The 17,012-nt window shown below is 44.3% G+C and overlaps 1 protein-coding gene across 4 annotated transcripts; it reads right to left on the reverse strand.

Annotated features, from left to right (window-relative positions):
* Positions 1 to 949: 949 nt before the first annotated feature.
* On the reverse strand, positions 950 to 13,108 carry LOC142378603 (NLR family CARD domain-containing protein 3-like). 4 transcript variants are annotated; one of them, XM_075463298.1, is made up of 12 exons: positions 12,522 to 13,108; positions 12,115 to 12,225; positions 11,821 to 12,030; positions 9,839 to 9,970; positions 8,980 to 9,058; positions 8,633 to 8,840; positions 6,697 to 8,485; positions 6,436 to 6,609; positions 5,632 to 5,805; positions 5,100 to 5,261; positions 2,306 to 2,352; positions 950 to 2,185 (listed from the first exon to the last, which is right to left on the reverse strand). In XM_075463298.1, exons 2-12 carry the CDS (start codon positions 12,180 to 12,182, stop codon positions 1,656 to 1,658), a joined length of 3,573 nt encoding a protein of 1,190 aa, XP_075319413.1. In that variant the 5' UTR covers positions 12,183 to 12,225; positions 12,522 to 13,108; the 3' UTR covers positions 950 to 1,655. The 4 variants fall into 4 exon arrangements, with proteins under 4 accessions (XP_075319413.1, XP_075319414.1, XP_075319416.1 ...); XM_075463299.1 differs by lacking the exons at positions 11,821 to 12,030; positions 12,115 to 12,225; positions 12,522 to 13,108 and having other exon boundaries at positions 8,980 to 9,710; positions 9,839 to 9,929; XM_075463301.1 differs by lacking the exons at positions 11,821 to 12,030; positions 12,115 to 12,225; positions 12,522 to 13,108 and having other exon boundaries at positions 8,980 to 9,626; positions 9,839 to 9,919.
* Between the last annotated feature and the right edge of the window lie 3,904 nt (positions 13,109 to 17,012).

Genomic DNA, 17,012 nt, shown 5'->3' on the forward strand with positions numbered 1-17,012 from the left:
ACGACATGGACAAAGATGGCTACATATCCAACGGAGAGCTCTTCCAGGTCCTGAAGATGATGGTGGGCAACAACCTGAAGGACACGAAGCTGATTTATCCTCTTGAACTTCCACATGTGGCTTCTGTCAATGCTGAGTCACATGGCCTCAATTAATTTCTGAGGGTGAAGTGTGTAAACAGCTGAGTTTACTGCTCCTACAGGCTGACACAGGCACTGCAGGGCGAAGACAGAGTGGTTCCTGACCAGTTACCTGCACAGCTGTTCAATTTTATCTAGAAAATGAGAACATCAGGAGCATCCTGTCTCAGTGTGATGCTGAAAAACGAGTCCATCCTTTGGTTCCTTCCAGGCGGGACTCCACACAAGCAGTCCAGGTTCCACCAGGATCTTTTCTGGGAAAAAAACATTGTGTAAAAGCCTGAATTCATGTGTGAATGATGATATAGTTGAGTTAGTGAATGTATCAGTGATTTTACAGAAACATCAGTCGACCTGCTGATGTCCTGTTTGTCCAACATTAAATATTCATTCTTACTGTTGCCTTAAAAACTCAGATTTTTATAATAAAAGTAAAAAATTAAAAATATTCTAAATTAAAAATCTAATACCTAAATATATTGAGATAAATACTCAATATTTTTCAATAAAAAGTCAAATGGATGATTGAGATAAAGAGTAAAAATGAGAGAAAAGATCAAAGACAAAATTTCACAAACTTTGAACTTTAATGAATAAAATAATCAGATGAAAACATAAAAATTTTACATTGTGGTGAATAATGAGGCAAAAAGTCTCATTTCTGAGATGAAAAATCAATAATTCACCATGTGAAAATGTCAGAAAGTCGAAATTAAGACAGAATGAGCCAAACAGACTAACAGTGGCAGGATTCTGATGTTGAACATCAGGAACTTTCACTCCAAAGCAGATGTTGTGGACTGTTAAAATCTGTAGAAACAGGACGGTGGCTGCTGGGGCACAAAAAGCTGCTATGAGTTAAAGAAAGGATGCTGCTGGGCTCTTCTCCTCTCCCTCTCCAGCCGGGAGGAAGAGGTGATCCAAAGTGAGGAGTGTGGCAGCGCCTCCTTTAAACTCTGTGGGCAGTCCCTCATGCTCATGCAAATGTTGTTTTTAAAGGATCATTTCAGTCCTCTTTGTGAGCGTTCAACAGCAACATTCTGCCATCAGAAACTAGCTCCAGTCCAGGTGTCCGTTCATCATCTAACAGGAAGTGAAAGTGAATCAGGATGAACCCCGGCTGCTCACCAGACTTCTGCTCATTGGAGCAGATTGCAGCTCAGTGATTCCTCTCTGATGTCACGGTTTGTCACATGTGCAGCAAACTAACTGCAGCTGACATCAACTGAATGGTCTCAGTTGAAGTGAGCTGCAGAGAAACACAACATGCTGATACTCAGTGTGAAGCTTTGACTGGAAACACACAGAAAAACAACATCCTGGAAGAATGGCAGCTTCCATCTTTAAAGGACTGGAAGAGGAAGAAGTTTCCAAGGAATCATTTAGAAGAGTTTCAAACAGAAACTGACTGAATCCATGAATCTGAAAAGGTGTTTCTGAGTGAAAGAGACTGACATGAACAGACTGAACTATCTGTTCAACAGGGATTCTCTGACAGGAGGACACTCTGTATACTCAGCACAGAGACACTGAGGAACCAGGTGAACCGAACCAGAATCCAGGATGCAGAGGTTCTTCAGTGAATGTGGTGCTGAAGGTGTGGAGGTGGATCAGAGTGTCAGAGGAGACTCTGTAGAAGGACAGAGTGCCAGCAGGACGGTCCACATACACTGCTGCTCTGTTAGAGGAGAAGAAGAAGGGGGAGAAGATAGATGTTCCTCTCTTGTTGTGACAGACAGAGTAACCTTCATCAGAGCAGATCAGACTCCAGGACTGATCATTCCCTCCAAACGTACAGTCTCTGTCTCCTCTCCTCCTGATTCCTCTGTAACTCACTGATATATAAACATCTCCACTCCACTCGACCTCCCAGTAACAGCGACCAGTCAGAACATTTCTACACAGCAGCTGACATTGGCCATCAAATCTGTCTGGATGATCAGGATATGACTCAACCTTCTTCACACGTCTCACTTTTGTGTTGTAGTAAGACAGTTTCAGGTTTCTGTTCACTGTGTTTGTGTCGATTGTGAGTTGGCAGGAATCTGATGGAGAGAACAAACACAGTTCAGCTGCAGATCTATCATCTGTTCACTTTGATCAATGAGTGATGTGACAGTGTGAAGATGGCTGGATGTCATGAATCAGATGAAGAACACACTCACACTTCCTCAGACCTGGTGTCAGCCATCGTTCTCCAGCAGGCTCCACCCTGAAAGGAGGAGGGGGGTCAGAGCAGCACCGTCTCTTTCAGCATCAAACATGGACATTACATGGCTCTCACACACATTGTTCTACACTGAGAAAGGAACAGTCCAACATCTGGACACATCTACTGGAATGGAGCATCTGGAAACTAGGATGAAAGCTGTCTGATCAACACTGACAAAAACAAACTGCTTCTTTCAGGCATATCCTCCTGATCTGAGCCAGAGCTGCAACCTCTCTTCTTGGATTATTAGAGCTGTTGTTAAAGCTAACAGCACAACAGTGGTGAGTGTATCAGTACAGCTGCTTTTAATTCATGCTACAGAGCTATCTCAGCTAGAAAACATGGTTAGCTTGTGTCTTCCAGGTTGTTCTCTGCTTCATTCAGTCAGAGTTCCACGTCCTTCATCAGAGACTGACCAGCAGCACAAATGTTCAGAGTAAAACTGCAAAGATGGCTAATCCTTTCATATCTTCCTGTTGGAAAGCTGACATGTGGAAGCACGGCAGACTGACTGCGATGAGCTACAGCAGCAGGTTACCTCCACAGGACCCGAAAAGCAACAAGATACGTCTGTCAGAAACAGGGCCGCTGACAGGTTTGGCTGGGCCCGGGACAAAATTCTCTGAATGGCGAGTGTCAAGTTAAATCAGTCTAAACGAAAGTTACAGGCTACCCCAAAACGTCACGTTTATAACCCATTTGTTACATTCAACTCTATCTAAATGGCAATTTCACACGTTGCCATGTCTATACTGGCTTATTTTAAACAAAATAAGGTTAAACCAGAGCTGCGTTACACTGGCTATCATTCAGCTGACCGGGGATGATTCTCAAATCAATTCAGCCTGATTGGCGTGCGTGCCTGAAACATTTGGACATATTTGCGGACTAATGCGCATATTCCTTTTTTTTTTTTTTTTTTTGGGCCCCCCCCCCCCCCATTCCTGGGCCTGGGACAAAATACCCGTTTGTCCCCCCCTATCGGCGGGCCTGGTCAGAAACATTCAATCTGCAAACACAAAGCACAGTAAAAGATCCTGAAGATTCAAATGCTTCTCATTTCCTGAGCTGATCATTAGAGACTGAGTGATGTTAGTGTCTCTGACCCAGGGGATGGAGCAGTGATCACTAACACCACAAACTCCAGAGGCAGGGCATCTGTGTGCTCCGTCAGTCGGTCTGATGTCATGTGGAGCTCAGAGGATTGTTGAAGTTTGCTCTGGTGGCTTTATCTCTGAGCTGAAACACATCCAGTTCCACACACTGTTCTCTGAATGTGTTGGAGCTGTCAGAGAGCCGGTCCATGGGAAGATCCCCATGATTATCAACTCACAGGAGGCACAAAGTGACTCATTTATTAATCTGTAAAAACACGGGAATGTGCACACCTGTACACAAACTCTGAGCCATGTGTATGAGCCTTTAGGAGACACAGATGGTGAGGTGGTGGAAAATAGACCTGAGAGTCTCTCATAGAACAAATATTCAGAGCAGCTGTTATTTAAAGCACCAGAACTGTTCCATAGTAAACTTTCAGCTGTAAAAGGCAGAAGCAAACTCAAATCATGGATCACATTCATCTCATTACTGAGTCAGCGCCATCTCATTATCCAACTTTGAAAGCCCTGACTGCAGAGGAGACGTTGGACTGACACTGGTGGTCAATATTAGCTGTGAATATACTGAGTCCTTTTCACATCAACCACGTTAACCGGGCTAACTGATGACACCATCATCATCTCAACACACACACTCTGCATTGTCCAGGCACCTCCCTTGTGTGTCCTACCGACTGTAAACGGACAAAGTCTGGACAGAAACCCAGTGACAGCTCTCACAGTCATCCTGACTCATGAGTCCATATCAGAACGCAGCGAGCAAAACCTCAGGAGCCTGAAGAAGGAAACAACTTGTGCTTTCCTGTCAAATCCCTCATTTCAAATCCTATCAGGGTGAGGGGTTCCACTGACTCTCACCTTCATTTTGATCAGGTGTTTGCAGGTGATTGAAGGAAAACGATAAATGCTGCAATGACACTCGTGTGTGATGTTGCTCAGAGCATTGGCACCAATGAATAACAACATGGATGAAAGAATTCAGATGGAACGAGTGTTCAAATTACTTCCTTCTGCAAATGGACCTTGATGTCTGTCTCATCTAAATTCACTTTCTGGGTGTGTTGCTGTGATCAGGAGCCTCCAATCAGCAGGAGCTGAGCATCAACATGCATGATGTGCTCTGCAACCACCATTTATGGTTAAACCTGGGCGTATGGAGGGAGGGACACAACTCTAATCCATATGTGCACATTTCCACGTGGACTGTGATTTATAAAGGGAACTTTACCTGAACATGTGCACACAGTTTTATAAACCTTTGTGCTAAGCTAGGCTAACATGGCCTGGACCCATCTCTGCAAATGAATCAGAGTCAGAGACCAAAAGGATGTTTAAATGACAGACTGTTCCTTTAACATGCAGATACCTGTCCAAACTGAATCAACTCTGACCAACAGACCCTTCTCACTGTTGTTCCTGCAGATGTTCTCCTCAGAGACCTCAAATATCTGCTGTTTCTATCCAACCAGTGTTTCTGCTGAGCAAAGGAAACAGGCTCCTACATGTGTGATTGTTCATGTAACACTCAGCAGGAAGCAAAAGCACAGGGATGAGTGCAGGACAGAGAACATGTTCCCTGCTCTTCCTCCTCTATCAGACATTGTGAGGCTGCAGCAGGCCTCTCCATACCTGAGTTTGTGTGGATCCTTCAGTGCGGCCCTCAGCAGCTTCCCTCCTGAGTCTCCTGGATGGTTGTAGCTCAGGTCCAGCTCTCTCAGATGGGAGGGGTTGGAGGTCACAGCTTCAGCCAGAGAAGCACAGCCTTCCTCTGTGATCACACAGCCTGACAGGCTGCAGACACAGAGCAACACAACTGGTGTCTGTTTCATTTTATTCATCTGAGTTTCTCACATCCATCCATCCATTTTCTAACCCCGCTTAATCCAACTAAGGATCGTGGGGGGCTGGAGCCTATCCCAGCTGTCATTGGGCGAGAGGCCAGCAGGTCACCAGTCCACCAGAGACAAACAACCATGCACCAAGTTTCTTACATGTTAAATCAATTTAAATGAGGAACTGTTGATAATGTAGCTTCATTAAATTTAATGAGTTTCAACAACAAACCATTTTATTCAGTTGATGTGATTATTTGAATTTAAATGTAACAGATGTTACTGCATCACAGAGACTGTATGAAGCTGAAACAGCAGAGAATCCTGACCTGAGAGCTTCCAGGTTACAGTTTGGACTCTTCAGTCCATCAGACAGCTGCTTCACTCCTGAATCCTGCAGGTCGTTGTTACTCAGGTCCAGTTCTGTCAGCCTGGAGGACTGGGAGCTGATAGCTGAGGACAGAGCTGCACAGCTTCTCTCTGAGAGGTTACAGACACTCAGTCTGAGGAGGGAATAACAGGAAAAAGGACAAAGAACAGCTGTGATCCAAATGAAACGGCTCTAATGCTGCATAAAGACTGAAAGACCATCTATTTCACCTCCTGATATCAGGTTTATAACCTTGTTTTCCATGTGGTGGTTCTTAAATGCGTGAAACAAGGAGTCAACATGGTGGCGAAGCATTTGAATCTTGGAACTGCAGTTTCTCAGTGACAAAGTCTCAAAATCTGTTGTCTATCAGCACATCATCATCTTTGTGATAATGTAATTATCTCACGCCACTGGTGTGCACTTGTTTCATTTCACCCCAGAGTGAGAGTCTCTACGACTGTTTTGCTGATCTTGTTTTTAATTGAGTCTCATCTGCTGCACTCCCAGATTATATGGCTCCACTGTGTGTGATGAAGGTGAGAAGAAACACTGAGTGGAGATATACACCATCATATAATCCACATTACATTACACATCCAACATTGTTTTACTGCATGATATCGATTGTTCAGGTTAGTTAAGCCAGAAAACCAGAACAGATTAATCTACTTCATTGATCAAGGCACCTGGCAGCCGTTTTATCATTAAATTAAGACAGAATTATACCAACTCTCAGTTTAAAAGGTTAATGAATCCTGACCTGAGAGCTTCCAGGTTACAGTTTGGACTCTTCAGTCCATCAGACAGCTGCTTCACTCCTGAATCCTGCAGGTCGTTGATACTCAGGTCCAGTTCTGTCAGGCTGGAGGACTGGGAGCTGAGAACTGAGGACAGAGCTGCACAGCTTCTCTCTGAGAGGTTACAGCCACTCAGTCTGAGGAGGGAATAATGAGATTAATCTGTGACTTTCTCTCCTATAAAAACAGCAGCAGTATACACATCCCTCTATATCTGTACTCACAGAGCTTTGTTGGAGGCTTTGACCACTGGCAGCAGCCTCAGAAGAGCCTCCTCTGAAACAGAGTATTTCTTCAGGTCAAACTGATCCAGATGTTTTCCTGATGACAGTAAGATGAAGCCCAGAGCTGACCACTGAGCAGGAGAGAGATAATCTGTGGAGAGACGTCCTGAACTCAGGGACTGTTGGATCTCCTCCACTAGAGAACGATCATTCAGTTCATTCAGACAGTGGAACAGATTGATGCTTCTCTCTGCAGACAGATTCTCACTGATCTTCTTCTTGATGTAATGGACTGTTTCCTGATTGGTCTGTGAGCTACTTCCTGTCTGTGTCAGCAGGCCTCGTAGGAGCCTCTGATTGGTCTGCAGGGAAAGACCCAGGAGGAAGCGGAGGAACAGGTCCAGGTGTCCATTTGGACTCTGTAAGGCCCTGTCCACAGCACTCTGATGGAGATGTTTTAGATTAGGTTTGTTAAATAGTTTTGACCACTCAGAGGTTGTTTTTTGTTCCACCATCAGGTTGACTCCAGAGTTGATGAAGGTCAGATGGACATGAAGAGCAGCCAGAAACTCCTGAACACTCAGATGGATGAAGCAGAACACCTTCTCCTGGTACAGCCCTCTCTCCTCTCTAAAGATCTGTGTGAACACTCCTGAGTACACTGAGGCTGCTGAGATATCGATGCCACACTCTGTCAGGTCTGATTCATAGAAGATCAGGTTTCCTTTCTGCAGCTGCTCAAAAGCCAGTTTTCCCAGAGACTCAATCATCTTCCTGCTCTCTGGACTCCAGTGTGGATCCGTCTCAGCTCCTCCATCATACTTGACCTTCTTCACTTTGGCCTGAACCACCAGGAAGTGGATGTACATCTCAGTCAGGGTGTTGGGCAGCTCTCCTCCCTCTCTGGTTTCCAACACATCCTCCAGAACTGTAGCAGTGATCCAGCAGAAGACCGGGATGTGGCACATGATGTGGAGGCTTTGAGATGTCTGGATGTGGGAGATGATCCTGCTGGCCTGCTCCTCATCTCTGAATCTCTTCCTGAAGTACTCCTCCTTCTGTGGGCCAGTGAACCCTCTGACCTCTGTCACCATGCCAACACAGCCAGGAGGGATCTGATTGGCTGCTGCAGGTCGTGTGGTTATCCAGAGGCGAGCAGAGGGAAGCAGCTTCCCCCTGATGAGGTTTGTCAGCAGCACATCCACTGAGGTGGACTCTGTAGCATCGGTCAGGGGCTCTTTGCTGTGGAAGTCCAGAGGAAGTCGACACTCATCCAGACCATCAAAGATGAACACAACCTGGAACTGTTCAAAGCTGCAGATTCCTGCTTCTTTGGTCTCAGTAAAGAAGTGATGAACAAGCTCCACCAAGCTGAACTTTCTCTCTTTCAGCACATTCAGCTCTCTGAAAGTGAATGGAAACATGAGCTGGATGTCCTGGTTGGCTTTGCCTTCAGCCCAGTCCAGAGTGAACTTCTGTGTTAAGACTGTTTTCCCAATGCCAGCCACTCCCTTTGTCATCACTGTTCTGACTGGTTCATCTCTTCCAGGTGGGACTTTAAAGATGTCTTCTTGTCTGATGGATGTTTCTGCTCTGCCTGCTTTCCTGGATGCTGCTTCAATCTGTCTGACCTCATGTTCATCATTGACCTCTCCGGTCCCTCCCTCTGTGATGTAGAGCTCTGTGTAGATCTGATTCAGAAGGGTTGGCTTTCCTGCTTTAGGAATCCCCTCAAACACACACTGGAACTTCTTCTTCAGGGCAGATTTAAGTTTACGTCCACAAAGTTCTGAATGAAGACAAGAAATAACATCAGTAAATAGATATTTCAACCCCGTAAAGAATGAGTATCTGAACATCTGTTGTTCTGTGTGCTGAGACATCAGTAAATGTGTCATTTATCCAGCAGGTTAAATCTTTAGAGAAATCCTCTTACTGCTCTGCAGACGGTCAGCCAGCTCCTCCTGCTTCATTCTCCTCAGGAAGTGAGCTGTGATCTTCACTAATGCCTCTCTGCTGCTCCTCTGCTCTTCATCCTCACCCTCCCTCTGACTCTCTAAGCATTCTGGGTAATCTGGACTCAGAACCTTCTGCATCTTCTTCAGCTCCTCCTTCACAAAAGTGAGCATGTTGTCCTCCAGCAGCTGGAACAGAAAACTATATGAATGAGCCAAACATCAGATCCATGTTGGACACACTGACAACCCACTGGTCTACAGAGTGCAGCATGGAGATGACTGTGAACAGAACAGATGGAAAAATAGTTGTTGTACATGTACAGACCATAAATATGGAGTCCAGCTGTGTTTGATGCTGCTGGGCAGACTGACCACCGGGACCCTCTGAGCTCTGCTGGTCCACTCTGTCGAGGAATCATGAAGAATGAGCTCACTTTGGTTGGGTCCCAGCAGCTCTCACCAACCCCTTCAGAAAGCTTTCCCTCCCTGCTGAAGCGCCCTGGAGCAAGGCAGCCAGAGCCAGTGTGTGCTTGGATCAGACTGGTTGTACTGGGCAGCTCCCAGTGTGAAGGCCTCAGACGATGACTGTTCAACATCATCTGATGATTATTTCCCGGGAGACAAACTTTCATTGCAGCTTCAAAGCTGTGTTTAGTTAACTGGAAGAAGCAGAGTTCCTGTCTGTTTACCAAGTTTCATTTCAGCCTCTCAGGACAAACTTTTGTTCTGTTGCTCACTAATCTGAACGTCTCAAAGCTTTAAGCAGCTAACCAGCTGACTGTTCCTCTGCTGAACCTGGAACACATCACACCTCCATCAGCTCCATGTGGTTCAGACGTTCAGGTTTTTAATCCTAAATAAATCTGTCTGTCCTCCTCCATCCAGCAGCACCGGCCCCCCGAGTGGAAGCTCCTGCCTGCACTGTGTTAGAGCCAAAGCACAAAGGCGCCCCCTGCTGGACCAGCTGCTGTCCTGCAGACACTCAGAAACACCTCCTCCAACATCATTCTTTCCTCTCTGACTGCTGTGTTGGTGGAAAACATCCAACACACGCCGCTTCACATATGAACATAGAAGTGGATGTGAAACAGAGCTGAGCTCACATTAAACACATGTTGGAGTAAAAACTGTTCAAACTGACTCTGCTGCATTTTACTCTGTTACAGCATTTACACTCAGCTCACCTCTGAGGGGATGGATGTAGGTCTGATTTGAATTCAATAGGAAGATACATCGACCGGTCGCTCTTCATGGACACACAGCTGGGTCCAGGTCCAGGTCCAGGTCCAGGTCCAGGTCCGGGTCTCTGATGGATCCTGACAGAAAAACACTTGTTTTCTTCAAACTGAAGTTTCAGTGATAGTGTTTGAGTCTGCAGTGAGACGGCCTGTCAGAGTGTGGCTGATATACGACTCTGTGTGGAACAATGTTACAGCTCCCCCTTGTGGCAGCTCTGTGATCTTACAGAGCTGAATGCTGATAAACACACACACTCTGAAGCTTTTAACCCTCAGATTCAGACCAATCACCACCGACCCTCAGCTGCTTCCTGCACAGCTTCCTGCTGTATAGAAGTGGCTGCACATGTGACGTCCTGTTGGAAAACTGAGATTCTTCAACTGGTTCTAAGTTCTGGGTGCTGTTGGTCTAAATGAGCCTATAAGCCTCGTTTCCACTATGCAGTCGGGTACGGGTCGGTTCAGAACGGTTCTCTTATTTCAGTGTTTCCACTACCACGAAAGCGTACCGGTCCCATGGAACCCGTTACTATTTTTGTAACCCTTCTGCTCGGGGTACCGAGCACACAGGACCGGTTCCAGGCTCTGCTCTCCGTTGTTGGTGAGGAGGCTGTGCAGCGGGAGCTCGATGGCGCTGTGCCAAATGAAAAGGTTTTCCAGTTGATTGCCGCAAAAATGGCAGAGAGTAGTTTCAACCGGACCGCGAGCCAGTGTCGCAGTCCGGTGGTTCGAAATTATGGATGTTATTTGTTATTTGCTCTTATTTGCTATTTACGCTTCTGCACGCACTCTGCCCTTTGTACAGTGGGAACGCAAGCTGACCCCAAAGCAACCCGACCCGTACCGCTCTGAACCAACCCGTACCGGACTGCATAGTGGGAATGAGGCTTTAGAAAAAAACACACACACTCTGAGGCTTTTAACCCTCAGATTCAGACCAATCACCACCGACCCTCAGCTGCTTCCTGCACAGCTTCCTGCTGTAAAGAAGTGGCTGCACATGTGACGTCCTGTTGGAAAACTGAGATTCTTCACACTCCATTGATGCCAAATGTTAACTGGCTCTAAGTTCTGGGTGCTGTTGGTCTAAATGAGCCTTTAGAGAGCTCCTAGTACCCAAAGATCCACATGAACTTGAAGCCTCATCCTCCTCCACCTCCCTGTCTCCAGTCTGTTGTGTGGAATGAAATCCAGATGTGATTCTCCATCCAGGGTACCAGCCAGACCAACTAAAGCCCAGCTGAAAGACTCTGTACCTGTGGACAGAGGAGACTGACTGCTCTGTAACATACAGCATGAACAGTAATGTTAGAGCTCCCCTTGTGGCAGCTCTGCCACTCTGCAGGCAGATGTCAGCAGGTGTGTAAACTGGGAGCTGGATGTAATTTCACCTGAGAGAAAACAGGAAGACTTCAGCTCTTAGCTTTCAGTGTGGTTCTCTAACTCAGTCTTTACTGTTTGTGTGATCAGATTCATTCTGCTCTTTCAGAGACAAACTACAGCTGCACCACACTGGAAAACACTGACTCTGGAAGATTTGATTTTTCTGGAATATAAAGAGTCAGATTATTAAATGAGATCTTTTCACCAGATGACTTGAGCAGATTAATTAGGAGAGAATTAATAACAGATCAATGAGCTGCATGATTGGGCTGATTTGGTCATTTTGTTCTTGTTGCTTCAGAATCTGGTTTTAAACTGACGTCATTAAACCCAACGCTCCATCATCTAACCTGTTTTGTTGCAGCACATGTTGTATTTCTTATTCCTGGCTTTGTGATCCTGCTTACAGAGCCCAGCTGCTGTTCAGAACCTTACAGAACATCTGTTATTACGATGAGCTGTGGACATTTATTCAGTTGATATATTTATAAATCTGCTGAAGCAAACAGAGACGGTGAGACACGAAGGGTTAAATGTTCACTCACTGTTGGGCTGGAACATCAGGCTGGAAATTAATGAAGAATTCTTTTGACAGGTCGCTCTTAAAGGACACACAGCTGGGTTCAGGTTCTGGTTCAGGTTCTGGTTCTGGTTCTGGTTCTGGTTCAGGTTCTGGTGCAGGTTCTGGTTCTGGTTCTGGTTCTGGTTCTGGTTCAGGTTCAGGTTCAGGTTCAGGTTCAGGTTCAGGCTGGTTCCTGTGAATAAAGGTGGTTTGGTGATGTGAGTGCTGAGCTCGGACATGGAGAAGAGTCGTGGACAGTCAGAGATGGTCACCTCACCTCTGAGCTTTGCTCTGGCTCTCATGTTCCCCACACAGAGAGGTTTTAGTGTCCTCACACTGATCCATGCTGCTGAACTCACATCAGCTCACACACACGTTCTACCTTCATCTGCAGAGGAAACACACATCATTCATCTGCACACCAACTCAAATCCTCCTCTCCATCATTTGGGCTGTAAAAAGATCAGCTGCTCCTCTGATTGGCTCTGATTCTCTGCCATCAGCTACTGTACTTCTACTGTCAGTCCACTAGATGGAGTCACACACAGTGTCAGTTAATCAATAAGCTGATCATCGTGTAGATTTGTCTTCAAACACAAACTGATCAAAGTTTGTTCTGAAATAAGAAGTGAACATGTTCTCCAACATTACAGAGCAGAAACAAACAGGAAAGTTTGAACTTACACTTTGTTCAGAGTTGAAGAAGAAGAAGAAGGCTCTCCGCTCCACAGACCGAGACACAGGTGAGCTGCTTCCTGTAACCAGTCAGAGCTCCACCTGTGACGGAGGCAGGACAGGGAGGACCAGTCCAGCCGGTTGAGTTCATGTTAAAACACACCTCCATGTTCCTTAACAACAAACTGATCTGAAAACATTTCTTCAGTCTGAATGTCTTCTTGGATCCAGCCTCTAAATTCCACTCTGCCCGGGGACATTTCTCTGCTGTCTGCGTGTTAGAACAGGTGTGTTCAGGTATGACTGATGGTTTCTGACTCTCCTTCAAAGGCTGCTAAAGTACACAGAACCTCTTTTTAAGTAGAGGCACATGTACTTTGGTTAAAAGAAGAAAATCTTCCGATTCAACTTCAAAAGAAAAGAACAGGCTGTGAAATATCAAATTAGATCAGATTTTTGTCTTTGAGTCATGAATGTTCATTCTTTCAGTTTGTCAGATCATCCTCTTCTTTGTGTGTTCAAAGAGTCAATCAGTCACCTTCTATAAGTACATTTCTTCTCAGAAGCTGGATAGTGAACTCAAACCTTAACAAAAAATGGTGAGATAAGACAGAGTAATGAGGGAACACTCGGTTTCTGTGTCTCGGTCTCCAGAGGGCTCTGCAAACAAAGCTCCTGTCTCCTGAGATGCTGCAGTCCTCAGTGTAAGGGATTGGCTGAGGACCCAGCTGCTTGTGTAACAGCAGGCATCCAAAAGGTGGCGGTCTACATCTGAGGCAAAAAAAAAATACAGGAAGGAGGAAGCTCGAGGACAAAGCAAAAGTTACGAGAGTAATGGCAGGACGTACAAACGACACAGATGTAGAGACAAGACTTCATACAAGCTGAGAGCTAATGAGGGCAGGAAGCAAAGCTGCAGATCACACACAAGGGTCAGGATTACAGAAATAATACAGGAACTGAACCAAACACGGGAAGAAATCCTAAAGAATTAAAACTTAACTAAAACTTAACCTAAAAAGTAGTTTAACAATAATTCACAGAGCAGTCACACATTTACAGAGGTGTCAAGTAACGAAGTACAAATACTTTGTTACTGTACTTAAGTACACTTTTTAGGTATCTGTACTTTACTTCATTACTTATTTTTCTGCCTACTTCTGACTTCTACTCATTACATTTTCACACAAGTATCTGTACTTTCTATTCCTTACATTTTCAAAACAAACAGCCTCGTTACTCTTGGCTTCAGTTTTTTTTTTGGTAACTCTTGGCTTCAGTTTAATGTTTATGTATTTCACGTCATGTGCGCCATCCAATACAGATCAGTGGCGCCATCCACACCTAGTGAGAACGAGTGTAATTGGATGAATCATATAACGCAAACACTCATCGGTTTGGCTATTCGTCAAATTTGTGGTGACACACAAGGAAATCGTCATTCGTCAGAAGCAAGCAGGTGTTCTACAAACTGCAAATGCGAAGCTGCGCGAAGTGTGTGCCACGCCACAATGTCGGATTCAGAAAAAGATTGCGAAATGTCTGAAAGGTCGGACACAGGACACAGCGTATCAGGAGATGGAGACGGAGACCAACAAGACCTTCCTCATCCTTGGCCCTATCTCAAAGAATTTTTCGAAATAGTCGGGTGCAAAAATGACTCGTGGAAGATGCAATGCAAACTCTGCACACCCAAGACCCACGTGACCAACTAATCAGTTTTCAAATTAAGCTTGCAATTCATATAGTGGCATCTACCTTTTTGTGTGGGTTTTTAAAAAAAAAAAAATTATAAATTTTTATTTAAAGGTTACTTTATACTTTTATACTTTAAGTAGGTTTTGGAGCACATACTTTTTCACTTTTACTTGAGTAAAGAGGTCAAGTTGATACTTCAACTTTTACCAGAGTGTTTTTAAACTGCAGTATCTATACTTCTACTTAAGTAACAAATGTGTGTACTTTTGACACCACTGCACATTTATCTAAACCAGGAGACGGAGCAGCTCCAGACACACGTGACAGTTGGACGGGTGGGAGGTGTTTTTACTTCACGTTTTAAATCTGTGCTGGGTATGCCTTCATCAAACAGTTGCAGAAACAGGAACACGCATGAAAGATGGTTTAACTCTTTCTTCCTTTTATTTCTATAGCTTCAAGACAGCACTATAGTTTCAATGCGTACAGCACTGGACAATGTTGCCCCTCTGAAAAGGAAGGTAATCAGTCAGAAGAGGTTGGCTCCTTGGTATAATTCACAGCTGCGTGCTTTAAAGCAGACTGCAAGAAAGCTGGAGAGACAGTGGCGTTCCTCTAATTTAGAAGAGTCTCAATTAGTCTGGAAAGATAGTTTAATAACGTATAAGAAAGCCCTTCGTAAAGCTAGAACTGCTTATTATTCATCATTGATAGAAGAGAATAAAAATAATCCCAGGTTTCTTTTCAGCACTGTAGCCAGTCTGACTAAGAGTCCGAGCTCTGCTGAGCCAGGTATTCCTTTAACTCTCAGCAGTGATGATTTCATGAGCTTCTTTATTAATAAAATTGTTTCTATCAGAGAGAAGATTGATGGAGTCCTTCCCACTATTATCAGTGATGTATCATCAAGTACAGCAGCTTTAGAAGTATCTTTAGAACCTGATTTGTATTTAGACGGCTTCTGCCCAGTTGATCTCTCTGAACTAACGACAGCAATAGTCTCTTCTAAACCATCAACTTGTGTTTTAGACCCAATCCCAACCAGACTGTTCAAGGAGGTTTTCCCATTAATTGACACTTCCATATTGGATTTGATCAATCTGTCTTTGTTGACAGGATATGTACCTCAGCCTTTTAAGGTTGCTGTAATTAAACCTTTACTTAAAAAACCTACTCTTGATTCAGAAGTGTTAGCTAATTATAGACCTATATCTAATCTCCCTTTTATGTCTAAAGTTCTTGAAAAAATAGTTGCAGCTCAGCTTTGTGATCACTTACACAGAAATAATCTGTTTGAAGAGTTTCAGTCAGGATTCAGAGTGCATCATAGCACAGAAACTGCACTGCTGAAAGTTACCAATGATCTCCTCTTAGCCTCTGATAGCGGACTTGTGTCTGTGCTTGTCCTGTTGGATCTCAGTGCTGCATTTGATACGGTCGATCACAGTATCTTATTACACAGACTTGAACATGTTATCGGGATTAAAGGAACTGCATTAGGCTGGTTTAAGTCATATTTATCTGATAGATTTCAGTTTGTTCTTGTAAATGAAGAATCTTCCTCACACACCAGAGTAAGTCATGGAGTTCCTCAGGGTTCTGTGCTTGGACCGATTCTTTTTACTTTATACATGCTTCCATTAGGTAACATTATTAGACAGCATGGCATAAATTTCCATTGCTATGCTGATGATACTCAGCTGTACTTATCTATAAAACCAGATGAACCCAATAGGTTGGTCAGACTACAAGCATGTCTTAAAGACATAAAGACCTGGATGACTCAGAACTGTCTGCTTCTAAATTCAGACAAAACTGAAGTCGTTATCTTTGGACCTGAGCGTTTCAGGGAGAAATTGTCTCGCTATATAGTTACTCTAGATGGTATTTCCTTGGCTTCTAGTTCTACAGTGAGGAACCTTGGAGTTATTTTTGACCAGAACTTATCATTTGACTCGCATATAAAACAGGTTTCTAGGACTGCCTTCTTTCATCTTCGTAATATTGTTAAAATCAGGAACATCTTGTCTCAGAGTGATGCAGAAAAACTGCTCCATGCATTAGTTACTTCAAGATTGGACTGCTGTAATTCTTTATTATTGGGCTGTCCTACATATTCTCTGAAAAGCCTTCAGTTGATCCAAAATGCTGCAGCCAGAGTTCTGATGAGAACTAACAGGAGAGATCATATTTCTCCAGTTTTAGCTTCTCTTCATTGGCTCCCTGTTAAATTCAGAATAGAATTTAAGATTGGTGGAAGTGTCTTGGTTTGGGTCAGCAGGTCCTTTGAGAGAACAGTAATCTCGTTTAGCTGCAAACAGAACGTCATGGCATCAGGTGCGACCGTGGTCTTAACTGCTTCTTCTCCAGCTCGCATCAATGTGACGCACCAACAACTCTGTACATTCATGTCTCAGTCATCCCGGTCATGGTAATCTCAAATGCATCAATGAAGTCAACTGGACTTCTTCTCTTTGCTCTAAAAAGTTTTATAATTCCTATTTGCTCGGTGGGAGTTTCCGGCTTCTAAAGTTCTGCTCGTAAAGTCACACTTTGAGATCCTTTCCGTCCCTGATTCACTGAGCTGACTTCACAGACCTGCCACAGCAGGCCCGGCCCTAACCAATTTGGCGCCCTAGGCAAGATTTAAGGTGGCGCCCCCTTTTATCGCATTACATTTCACTGCTAGTGTACATGCTCACAAGACACTGAATAGCTTTGTCTTGAACATTCTTTTATTTAAATAAAGCAATTGCACATTCAAAATACTTCAAGTATTAGATTTAAATATTCCCAAAATAA

This window comes from Odontesthes bonariensis, chromosome 4 (genome assembly GCF_027942865.1).
Source record: "Odontesthes bonariensis isolate fOdoBon6 chromosome 4, fOdoBon6.hap1, whole genome shotgun sequence".
NCBI classification, from domain to species: domain Eukaryota; kingdom Metazoa; phylum Chordata; class Actinopteri; order Atheriniformes; family Atherinopsidae; genus Odontesthes; species Odontesthes bonariensis.